General features: G+C 40.4%; 1 protein-coding gene across 1 annotated transcript in view; it reads right to left on the reverse strand.

Annotated features, from left to right (window-relative positions):
* Positions 1 to 12,334, reverse strand: part of LOC121649567 (protein crumbs homolog 1-like) — a 35,981-nt gene that overhangs the window by 10,747 nt on the left and 12,900 nt on the right. The window contains exons 4-7 of the mRNA XM_042000501.1: positions 10,187 to 10,326; positions 9,555 to 9,740; positions 9,344 to 9,457; positions 699 to 1,652 (exon numbers count right to left, since the gene is read on the reverse strand). Of these exons, the coding sequence (XP_041856435.1) occupies positions 699 to 1,652; positions 9,344 to 9,457; positions 9,555 to 9,740; positions 10,187 to 10,326 (1,394 nt within the window). The remainder of the gene's footprint in view (positions 1 to 698; positions 1,653 to 9,343; positions 9,458 to 9,554; positions 9,741 to 10,186; positions 10,327 to 12,334) is intronic.

Genomic DNA, 12,334 nt, shown 5'->3' on the forward strand with positions numbered 1-12,334 from the left:
GTTTTATTTTGTAGTTCCTTCCCTGCTGTACAAAATTCTGTGTTACTTCCTGTTCTCTACACACCTGGTTTTATTTGCTGATTTGCTTCTCCTGCTCCTTGTTTAGTTTGCTCTCCTCAGTGTATATTTGCTTCCTGGTTTCTTTTGCTCATTACCAGATCTTTGTTTCCCTGGCGTTGTCCTTCTAAGTTTGTGCCTCTGTTTTAGTTTTCCAGCCCTTTTAGCTTTTACCCTTATTATCATCAAACCTTTATTCCTGCACCTGTCTGCCTCTTCAAGCTGCATTAGGGTCCTCATCATCCACCCACCATGACAAAGGACAATTTATTTGATTGGATTTATTTTTCCTGTTTAAACTGTTTGTGTTCTCTCTATCCTAACTTTCATACTATATTGAAGATAAAAAGTCTGATTGTCATCTCAGAACAGTTTAACTTTTACTGGTATTTCTATTATTAGTACTTTAGATTTACCAAAATACTTTGTATCCAGGTAATATTCTTAAAACAGATTTGTGGTTGTAAGAAGAAATGAATATAAACAAAAACAAAAAAGTTAGTTATTCTCTAACAGTGTCGGCTTTGCATTACAGTACTTTGGATGCTTATCATCACCACTCTTAGGAACACCATGTAAATGAAAAAATCTCTTCTTTAAAAAGAAAGAAAGGAAGCTTGTACATGTGTGTATACTCTTACCTTTCTCACAGTGCTCTCCGTGGAATGGCCGATGACACTGGCAGCTGGCCCGAACCCACATGTCCACACACTGTCCGTGCTGCATGCATGGATCTTCCTCACACCAGTCCTTTTTGTAACATCCCAGTTCCAAGCCCTTATTCTCCTCCCTCATGAGGTCTTCAGGCAGCAGCAGCTTATGGTGAACTTTGAGGTCCTCCATACATCCAATAAATCCCTTTCCACTGGATAAGTGGGCCAAATATTCCTGTGGGGCCCCTCCTACATAAAGCTCTTGGAAAAAGCTAGGCTGAAGGAAAATTAGATAATTGTGGGCTTCATTCTTCACCAGACATCCTTCTTCACAGCTTGGTCCTGTAACGGTCATAACCAGCCGCTCCTCCATGGTCACAGTCACCTGGTACCATCTTCCATCATTGACCAGGCCAGGGTAGGTGAGCTGCAGCACCTTCCCAGACTTCATCCTGGCCTGAAGGGAGCCTCCGACAAGCTCCAGGGACACAAAGCGCTCCAATGTGCCCCAGTAGTACAGCACCATGTCTGGCAGAGTGGTTTTGAATCGAAGCTGGATGTGGAGTCCGTTGTTTTTGTCATCAGTCTCTCGTTTTATCCTGTTCTTGAAAACAGGCAGCCGAATGTGGACATAGCCCTCGGAGTTGAAGGAGAAGGTGGTGGAGATGTTGCAGTGTTCTCCAGTCCAGCCAGGCTGACACAGGCAGATGTAGCTGTGGTCACCAGTGTCGGTCAGGACGGGGACACACTTTGCTTCATGCTGGCACTGGTGTCGTCGGCAGCCAACCAGACGGACGTCACAGTCTCGCCCACCCCAGGGTTCCTGGCCACGCTCTGGCTTAGGGCAGTGACACCTGTAGGAGTTGGCAGAGTCTTCGCATGTGGCGCCATTCTGGCAGGGATTGCTGTCACACTCGTTGATGTCCACCTCACAGTGAACACCTTAATGTGGAGACACACACACACGTGTTTAGTACAAATTACAGTACTGACAGATACTTACTTTAGCTGCTAAATCAAACAGCTCCTATAGATCTCACTGAAAGCCAAATTTCTTCTAATCCAACAACAAATAGAATTTATCAAGCAGTAAACAAACCACAGTGGGTGTCTGGAAAGTCAAACAACATTAAATGACTTATTTAGCAACAGATGAACACATTCAGATGAACAGGACAATCATTTTCACCATCATCTGAAGACGAGGAAATGACTTGAGGAAATGACATTAACACAATTAGATCTGATCTGCTCGTATCAGCTGGACATTGAAACATTGCATTAGATTCACTTCTACCCCTCACACATCCTGTTCACTAAATCCAGCAGGTGACTAGCAGTCAGACCTGCCTCGTCAAACCGCATTAAGCCTTGGCAGCAGTCAGCTTCCATTAACATAGTCCTTTAAAATACTCCACACCTGCTAAAGCTCTTCATCCCAACTGTGACAAGACATCTCCTCATACGGAAATCACACAACTTTCCTTCAGGGTATTTTAGCATTGAAAAGTGATGTAACCGTACTGTACCTGGCCCACAGCAGCAGCACACCAGCAGCACCAACCACCTTCCTCTCATGATCCACTGAAACAACTACCAGCGCTGTCCTCACACTGATGATGACAGACAAGGACAAGGACACGACCTAGTCCTCTCACCTCTCTAGTTTACAGTGCCTCCACTCCTCCACTCTGTACCAGGAGACAGGCAGAAGTGATTACACCACGGCCCTGCCCACCTCTTCTTTTCCTCCCTCCTACGTCCCTCCCTGAAACTCTTCTTCCCTCCCTCAGTCCCGTTCCTCCTCGCCTGTCTGCAGTAAGCCTCCATCTGGCTCCTGTCAGTTGACAAGAGGAATGCAGTGCTGCAGTGCTCCCACTCACCCACCCCATCCTAGCTGCATGGGCTGATGTACACATGCCCCGGAGCAGCAGGAGCTGTTAGAAAGAGCCAGCAGGAGGTGCTGCAGGTTCAGCGCTGAGGGGGGGCAGGCCTGAAACACCGAGTCAGAACTGGTGTGTATTAAAGTCGGCCTGCTACATCTGTAGGATTCTATAGGAATTTGTTTTACTTTTTTTGTTGTTTGTTTGTTTGTTTTTTAATGATTGGTTAGACAATTTTAAAAACAAAACACTTCACACAGACCAGATCTTTTGCTAAATGAAAGATTTTTCTAAAAGAAATATGTAATTTATAAAAACTGTATGTTGTTACTATATAAACCACACTGCTAATTATTATTATTATTATTATTATTATTATTATTATTATTATGTTCAAGGTCTTTTTCATTTTCAATTTAAAATCATATCAACACAGTTTAAGGTGTACTTATAAGTTGAATGTATTCTGAAGGGGTGAAACTCAACTTCCCTGCACCCTGAAGCCAAACCAGACCCCAGCTCACACTATACATCTATACATACTATACATACTGTCGCCTGTGCAGGAAAATAAATAGATGATAGACAATAGACGATAAATATATAAGTAAATAAATAATACATAATTATAGCATATAGACATACATATACAAAAGTAGGTTTATAAAGGAGTAAATGGACAAGTGGGTATATTGTACGGTGGGCACACTATGAAACAATTCTTTCAACAGTGTAGACGTTCAGGTAAGGGCTCACCTGAGCCATGCTAGCATACAAAGTGGGACGATTGAAGTGGATCAGAACTGGTTGCCATGGGGAGTAAAAACTGTGTGCAGCCTTTCTTGGTGTGGCAGATATTTTCTAAGACAAGATGTTGGAGAGTGTTCCTCCCTCCACTTGAGTGAAAAAAGCCATCTTGCCAAGAGAGTTTAGAAGTAAATGGTATGTTCTGCCTGGCGTCGCACCACGTGAGGTGACTTCAAAGAGTGCAGAGGTAGTGGAAATGTTCTATAAGTACTTTTAGACTATCAGAGAGAAATTAAAATTTTGATTGCCAATAGCCACTCAGTGCTAAACCAGAACATGTGTGACGGGGTCTCTGGTGCTTGTCTGCAGATATGAGTGGGATCAATGTTTGGTCTAAATTTTGCCAGCTTAGCTTTAGACCAGAAGACAGTGGAAGACCTTGAATTGAATGTTTTTATGTCACACACACATGGAGGATAAGTGAACCTTGTCTATAGCTTCTTCCCAAACTTCCTCTGACAACTGCTCCCTCAGGCTTACCGCCTACTGACGATTTTAAATAGAGAGCATCTGAAACACAACCTACACCCATGAAATTATTTTTTAACCTCTGTGTGATAAAAACATGTAGTATTTGACTTTCTTCATGAACAAAAATGAATTCAGCAGAAAATGGACAGAACGCAGTTTTTTTTTTTTACATGTAAAAAAATTAACGCATTTAATCGCAGTTTAAATTCTGAGCTATGCAAAATGTTTGTCAAGGCATGAGTTCCTGGTACATCAAATACACTGATGCACATGTCAGAGCTCAGCTAACAACGTAATGACTTTGGTACTATATTTACTGAGTTTTCAGACCCCTCTAGTGACTCTACTTCAAATAAGCCACTAGGGACAAATCTAGTGACCTTTTCTGGTGCTATTGGAGACTTTGGAGAGTGATGTGAAAGCATGGATAGTTTACTCTTCTCAATGGGCCGCAAGTGCTGCTGCAGGCCCCTCCCCCGTCCAAAGAGCACACAAAAGGCTCGGTCCTTACATAAAAGTTCCAGCTGCAGCAGATGTTTACGTCTGCTCCATGAACTAGCTGAGAGGGGAATGTTGATGAAAGCAATTAAAAATTTAAAAGTACTGGAACCGTTGGAACTACTAGTTAAAGTACTTAAAATGATACTTTAACTTTAGGTCTGTTCATTTTTGTGCAGGGATATTTTTATGTGTTTTTTTTCCTTCTGTTTTGAATTGAAATGCAATTAAATAAATTTACAGACATTACTAGAGCTTGAGTTTACAATGTAATCTTCTGTGTCTATTATTTGATTCAGTCGTCCTCTAAAACACATTTAAATTAGAAAATGTTGCTTTTTGGTGTAAATATTGTAATGTGATAAAATGCAACTAATTGAGATTAATTCATTATAAAGGCTGTAATTATTAGATACATTTTTAATCATGTCCCACCCTTTATTTATTTGTTTATACACACACACACACACACATATATGTGTGTGTGTGTGTGTGTGTGAGAGAGAGACAGAGAGAGAGAGAGAGAGAGAGAGAGAGAGAGAGAGTGTATGTGTATGTGTATATATATATATATATATATATATATATATATATATATATATATATATATATATATAGAGAGAGAGAGAGAGAGAGAGAGAGAGAGAGAGAGAGAGAGAGAGAGAATGACTTACTGTAGTCATCAGATAAAATATGAAATAAATAAAAAAAAAAAAAGAATAAACAAATAAATACATCTAGTACATTTGGATACTAGATCATTTTACACCATGTACTTGGTGTAATATTAGATAAAACCTCAGATTAATTATACATGACTGTAGATATATTAAAATGCTTTTTTTAAAAAACAAGTAAATTAGTGTTTAGTGGATTTTTCTTTCCTATTTGGTAAGAAATGCTGCTTGTGTTTGGAGATGAAGTTTAGCTGAACCTTTAAGGCTGACGGAAAACACTGTTAACACCATTGTACATTATCAGAAAAGAAATTAACACAAAGTAAAGAAACTGGTAAATTATTTATTTGTTCTAACAACGCTTCTTGGTAATAAATCTTATGTTAGAAAGTCTGTTTAGTTCCCTTTTAAATTAAACCACATTAGTAACATAAATGTATTTGTGGGATGCGCAGCAGAGTTGAGTATAAAAGTCAGGGATCACAAACTCTGGTCCTTGAGGGCTGGTATCCCATGGGTGTTTCCCTGCAGCAACACACCTGATTCAGGTCATTAACAGACTTTTGTAGAACTTGACAACAAGCTGTTGGATATCCATTTCATTTGAAACAGGTGTGTTGTAATAGGTAACCATTTAACACCTGCAGGACACCAGCCCTCGAGGACCGGAGTTGGTGACTCTTGTTTTGTGCTTTTTAGTAGATTGGATGATTTAAGTCTTAAGAAACAAGACATATTGTTATGTCTTCATTTAACAGTCAGGGGCTTCAGTATCATGTAGAACCACCATGCACAGTGACAACAGCCTGGTACCTCCTCCTCCCAGCTTGGTCACACGCTGCTGTGGGATGGCATCCAGCAGCCCAAGTTGATCCCACAAGTATTCAGTGGGGTTGAGGTCGTGACTGCAGGCAGGTCATCCATCCTCTGGAGGCAGTCTCTGATAAACCTGCTCTGTGGGGGGCAGAGTTGTCGTCTTGGAAGACAGTTTGGTATCAGACTGTGGAGATATGGGATCACCACTGGTTGCAGAATCTCATCTCCATCTCTCTGCATTGAGATTTCCTCTAATGATGACCAGTCTTGTTTTTCCAGTGAGGAAGATGTTGCCTTCCATCACACTGCCTCCACCAAGAGCTGTTACCCCATCGGTGCAGAATACAGCATGATGTTCTCCACATCTTCTTCTCATTGTGACCGGTATTATCCAACTTCTGTAGGCAGAATCTTAACTAATCATTGAACATGCACTCTTCCATATGTCCAGGTTACAGTGTACATGTTGCCATCATCAGTGCAAACAGACTTGATGGGGAAGGGCAGTCATGGCAGATCTATGAGACCAGGGCCAGTATTCCTAAAGATTCGGAGAATCCTCTCAGAGAGCTCCTAAGTTAGCCTAAAAATTCCTAGCAAGGAATCTTAGCTTAGAAGTGATTCCAGAACATTCTCAGAGAACTCTGAGCAAGGAATAGACAGAAACTCCGACCTTAGTGAGGAGGTGTGGTTGACCTTGCTGCTAGGTATGAGTCATCATTTCAAAAGTAGGAAAAACCACAAAAATGATTCCTGCACAATCCAGTCTGTAACGTTTAATGAATTCACTGCCATCCAGTGTTTGGAGAATGTCTCTTCTGCCTCTTCTGTCCACCATTTTGTCCTCTGCTTAGGGAACTCCTCAGCATCTTAAAAGTCCTCTTCCCGGCTCTTAACAGATCTCACCTTAGGAGCTCTCTTAAGAGCTAAAATTCTTTAGGAATAGCTTTTATCTTTACTAGGATCTACCCTTCACTTTTAGGGGAAATTCTAAGAAAACATCATGAATGCATCATGAAACATCAGAATTTTTTTAAGAATTTGGCCACTAGGAGCGACTCTTTGCACGAAGAATCTTTAGGAATACGGCCCCTGATATTGGTTGTGTGCAGTCTGATCCAGATTGTCTGAATAGAGAAGACGTGTTGTCCTGTAATTAATGACTGTGGTAGAAGTAGAAGACTGCCTACAGTTCCTAAATATTGACAGGGTGAGGAAATGTCTCTCTGACATTCGCTGTTATATGGAACTTGGCCTTTGCTCTGGACATGGTGCCAGGTCTCGCTCCAAATACTTTTGCAACTTGGTTTTTCAGAACACCGTCTTGAATTTCAGTCAAGAACCAGATTGTTAGCATCTGGGGTAGCAGAAGCTCAAAATCAGCAGAGTCAGCTGTTTGGTATTAGCAGATATGTTCTTCATGGGCACAACCTACATACTCAATTCTGCTGCTCATCCTACAAATTTTCCTTACTAATGTAGCTCCATTTAAAAGGGAAATAAACAGACTTTTCAACATAAAGATTTCTTGCCTACAAGCATAACAAAGCAATAATCCACCAAACACTAATTTCCTGGCTTGTGATAAGTTTATTTTTATTTTATTTTAACCCCATTTACATACTTTGTTCACAATGTTTTCCATCAGCTTAAAAGGCTCAGCTGAACCTCATCTCCAAACACAAGCAGCATTAGTAAAGCGGAGGGCCCATACGTTAACCTCTCCTGGATTAACAGCCACGTACACAGCTGTGACCCTTTTACTCAAACAGCCTTACAAAGTTAAGACCATCATATATTTGTTTCATACAGTTTCCTCCGTTGTCTGCTGATGCTGGTATGTTTATATGAGAGTAACCTATGATAGGAATGAAAGCAAGATCAACTAAAAGAGACCCTTGTTTTGTTTACCCTGTTTTGTATTGTCTTTTCATTAGACTTTAATTAGGCTCCTAAGCAGATTTGCTTTAATCTCCCCTCCCCCTGACAAATTTCTTAGGAGACCCCTTGTTTAATGCCCGAGATGGATGCTTGACATATGGCACCTTTTATTGGCTTTGTTTTCTGTTTTGCTCCTTCATACCATATGCCCCGTCATCCCCTCCTATCCTCCGCTCATGCTCGTAATGCTGTTGGCAAATTGGTCTTTCATTCTGTTAAAGAGCTTTTTGCTGAAAAATCCTCCCTGTGAAGTCCAGATTTGTGTGATAAAAGGTCAGTGTTTGGTACGGTTACTCCTGTTTTGAGTGATGCAGTGACAAATCTCCTCTAATGAGAATTTAATACATTGGGGTAGTCATGAAAAATAATCAGCTAGAGGAGGATTAACCCCTTATTGCCTGGCCAAGAGGTTCTGAGACCTTGCCTGAAGGTCATCTGTCCATACACGTTTTACTGGGAATGTTTGGACTAAAGGATCTTTTCACAGATCTTTTAGTGCTGCATTATGTCTACATTGCAGCAAATGTGGCTGATTGTAAATAATTTATTTACTTCAAATTGGGATCTTTCCCTGCATGAGGCTCACTGAAGTGAAAAGCAATTATCTTAAAAAATTAAAAAATTTCAAATTTTCCATGAAGACCTCAACAAAATCAGCCATCAGAAGAACGCTTTCAAACATCCATGATATTTATATTTATATATTCTTTTATATTAGGGATTTAAAAAATAACCCGTTATCGGCGGTAACTAATTTATGTAATTGATTGCGTTAAAGGTTTTTACGCAGTTAATGCGCGCGGCATATCAAGCACAACACATCCGTCATTTTGGCAGGACCTTCTTTAACACAGTAGCTGAGGGGTGGTAGACAGGGTTTATGCTTCAGCTATGCAGGAGCGGGTCTAGAAAAGTTTTGAAGGAGGGCCAGGTAGGGGCACTGACCAGGAAAAGGGGGGCACAAATGAGACCTTTGTGTTTTAGCCAGATCATGAGTTGTATCGGACTTTCTTCATCAACATCAGCTGTTTAACTTCATTTGTCAACATCGGGTGGTTTTATGACGGATATTATCACCATGGAGACGATTGGTGAGATGATGATATATGAATTCTGCATTCAGATCTAGAACATGGTAGAGATGATGCAGAACAACACATAGAAGTACATTACATGCTGCATTTACTGACCCTTGGACATCTGAAGTTTACCCAAGGGAAGATAATTTAACAGTAAAGAGCATCAGCTCTTTCTGTTGATAGAATACAGTAAAAACAGGCAAATTTCAGGCATAGTCGCAAGTGGTGATTAATCATGACTAATTATTTTGTAAGCTGCGATTACTCTGCTTGAAAATTTCAATCGTTAGACAGCCCTACTTTAAACTGTACATCTATTTGTTTAAATAAGTCATCTTCAACCCATGGCAGCTGTGTCATGAGCAAACTGAAAATATCTCCCGTCCTTAGTATCTGTTGACAAAAAGTAAAGCAGGAAAGATTTTTCTGGGACTGAACAAGTGACAAGATGCTTCTCCTACCTCTAAATCCATCTGGACACACACACTGATAAGCGTTGACCAGATCCTGACAGCTTCCTCCATGCTGACATGGAGCAGACTCGCACTCATCCACGTTGACTGAGCAGTTTTCTCCTGCAAGAGGAAAAAGAAAAACAAACAAGGATTTATCACATTCAGGGGAAATTATGTATTAGGAAAGTTAGAGATCTGTTTCTGATGTGAGGCTCACCAGTGAATCCTGGCAGGCAATGGCAAATGTAGCCAGCTGCCACTTCGAAGCTGAAATTAGCCATGCTGAGTTCAGGAAGCACCCCGTAGTTCAGGACATCTGAGCGCTGGAAACACTTGCCACCATTGTCACATGGATGCTGTTCACACTCATTTATATCCACCTGGCAGTTCTCTCCCGTGTAGCCTGAACAAACATGCATGCAAGCATGAGCAAAAACAAGGGAAACACCAAAATTTTATTTCTGTCCATTAACAATCTCAAGAAATTGTTGGAAAATGTGTTTATGTAAATTTCCTTATTCACACCAGTTCCACATTAACATTTAAACCAGTTTGTGCTTCATCTGAATGTTTTCCTCCAAAGCAGCTGGAAAGCACTTTGCAACATTTATTTTATTTTATTTTATTTTTTTATTATTTCCAAATTGAGGGAAATTTTCCAGTAAAGGGAATTTAATCTCTAAATGAGCTCATCACTGATTTTAATTTACAAGACATTTCCAAAGATGATTAAATAGAAATATAAAGTTGGAATAAAAACAGAAAGCACTAATTTGAACATTTATATTCTGTGATTTCCACTAAGTGATGAAGCAGAGCTTTTGGTCCATGTGTTGACCTGCAGCGTACCTTCCCAGCAGAGACACCTGTACTGGTTTACACCATCTAAGCATGTGGCTCCATGCTGGCAGGGGTCCGATGCACATTCAGGAATATCCTCTTCACAGTGGTCGCCTTCGAAGCCGGTCCCCTCACAGTCACACTCATATCTAAGAAAAACCACAGACACACAATTCAGACTTACGCTGTCATCATCAGCGAGATGAGGTGGATCGTTTTATTCTCCTTTCCTGTGTAATACAACTACTGAAAATAGACAAAAATTATTGAAAACATGTCAAAATAATATGAAAAAAGTTTCCTTAGAAAGAGAAAAACAAAAAGAAAACAGTGGAAAAGTTGCTTACAAAAGCAACATGTGAAATAAGTCATCACTGATCAGATTAAATGGCATTAAGTCAGTGGCATGACTGCATGTAGAGTAAATACTGCAGAGCAACCCGGACGGGTCAGATTGAAAGGCAGCATGGTTCACCATTCAGTGTGATCCAACAGTAAAACAATGTTTTTCAGGGTAAAAATAAAAAAAATAAAAGAGTTCAGGGCTACCATCCAGTACGGATACATCCAGGATAAACTGGAAAAGCAGTAAGCAAAGAGACAACAAGGTTTTCTGTGTGAGCATGACTGAGCATACAGCCCGAGCTCAGACTGACCAGAGTTTAAGGATTAATGGACGATTTAAAGAGCTGAAAATACAGAGTGAAAACCCCACAGTGAGGTTTTTACCATTCTCACTCCGAACTATTCCCATCAGCGTTACTACTGCACCAGGTATTCAGAGCACCTCCGGGCATCTAATGACTCATCACCATGACTGACTGTAAGGGGATTAATTCTTATCCCAGTTCAACTTTACTGTCTGCCGTGCAGACACAGCCCGCTGCTCGATAACACGTCGCCCTTACAGGCTCAGCAGCTCAGCTGTCTTCATGTTGTGTGGGAGCAATGAAATAAATAAACAAGATGATTTTATTTAGTTTCTACTTTAAGCCTGGTACAGCCTGTGCTGTGTAACATTTAAACCAGTCCTGCCATCACAACCAGTCACAATTCAATAGAACTGAGGATGCTGCCGGTGATTCACACAGCAACCTTTCAGTTAATGTGAATCATTTTAGGTTGAAGCTGTTCTGTTTCTGTGGTATCTGATCACTAAACTAAAGGAGAGAAAAGAGTCTGCTAAGTATAAAAGTACATCTGACCTTTGGTACACACACACAGTCAGATTCACTTTATTACTGTGGTCGTCTGGTTTGGACTTTAAGTGATCTCACTGTGTGTCGTTTTCCACACAAATCATTTCAGCTGCATGTGTGTGGATGTGCAGACGAGATAAACAGCCCCAACAACCCCAGCTCCTAAAAGTTGGGACAATATTATTAAATAACCTCATAAAGTCATATTTTATTCCCAGTAGAACATAAACAATATATCAGATGTTGTAACTGAGACATTTTTATAATTTTATGGAAAATATTAGCACATTTTGAATTTTATGGTAGCAACTTATCTCAAAAATTTGGAACAGGGCAACAAAAGGCTGAAAAGTAATTGACACAAATAAAAAACTGGAGGAGCATTTAACCATTAGTCTTTTTTTGGCAACAGATTAGTAAAGATGGTTGGAATAAAAGGAACATTTCAGAGAGGCAGTTTCTCAGATATAGATAAGTGAACACATCTGCAACATTGTGCATTTACCCATTCAAACAGAATAAAGCTTTGCATTGGTTTAAGAGGTACAAGGTTGAACATGACAACTGGATAGTGGTGATCTTGGGTCCCTCAGGCAGCACTGTATTAAAACCAGAAATGATTCTTTACTGGAAATCACTGTATGGACTCAGGAAGACTTCCAGAAATCACTGTCTGTGAACACAGTTCACCCTGAAATCCAAAAGTGCAGGTTAAAGCTCCATCATGCAAAGAAAAAGCCATATTTTAACATGATTCAGAAGCACTGGATCATGTTAGCCATCTTCTCTGGACCAAAGCTCAACGGTCTGAGACAAAGAGGAAAACTGTTCTGTTGTCAGATGGATGAAGATGTGAACTAGTTTGTGGAAAGCATGGACGGCGTGTCCTGCAGACTAAAGAGGAGAGGGAGCATCCAGCTTGTTATCAGTGGACAGGTGAAAAGCTGCATCTCTGATG

This window comes from Melanotaenia boesemani, chromosome 11 (genome assembly GCF_017639745.1).
Source record: "Melanotaenia boesemani isolate fMelBoe1 chromosome 11, fMelBoe1.pri, whole genome shotgun sequence".
In the NCBI taxonomy this organism is placed as follows: domain Eukaryota; kingdom Metazoa; phylum Chordata; class Actinopteri; order Atheriniformes; family Melanotaeniidae; genus Melanotaenia; species Melanotaenia boesemani.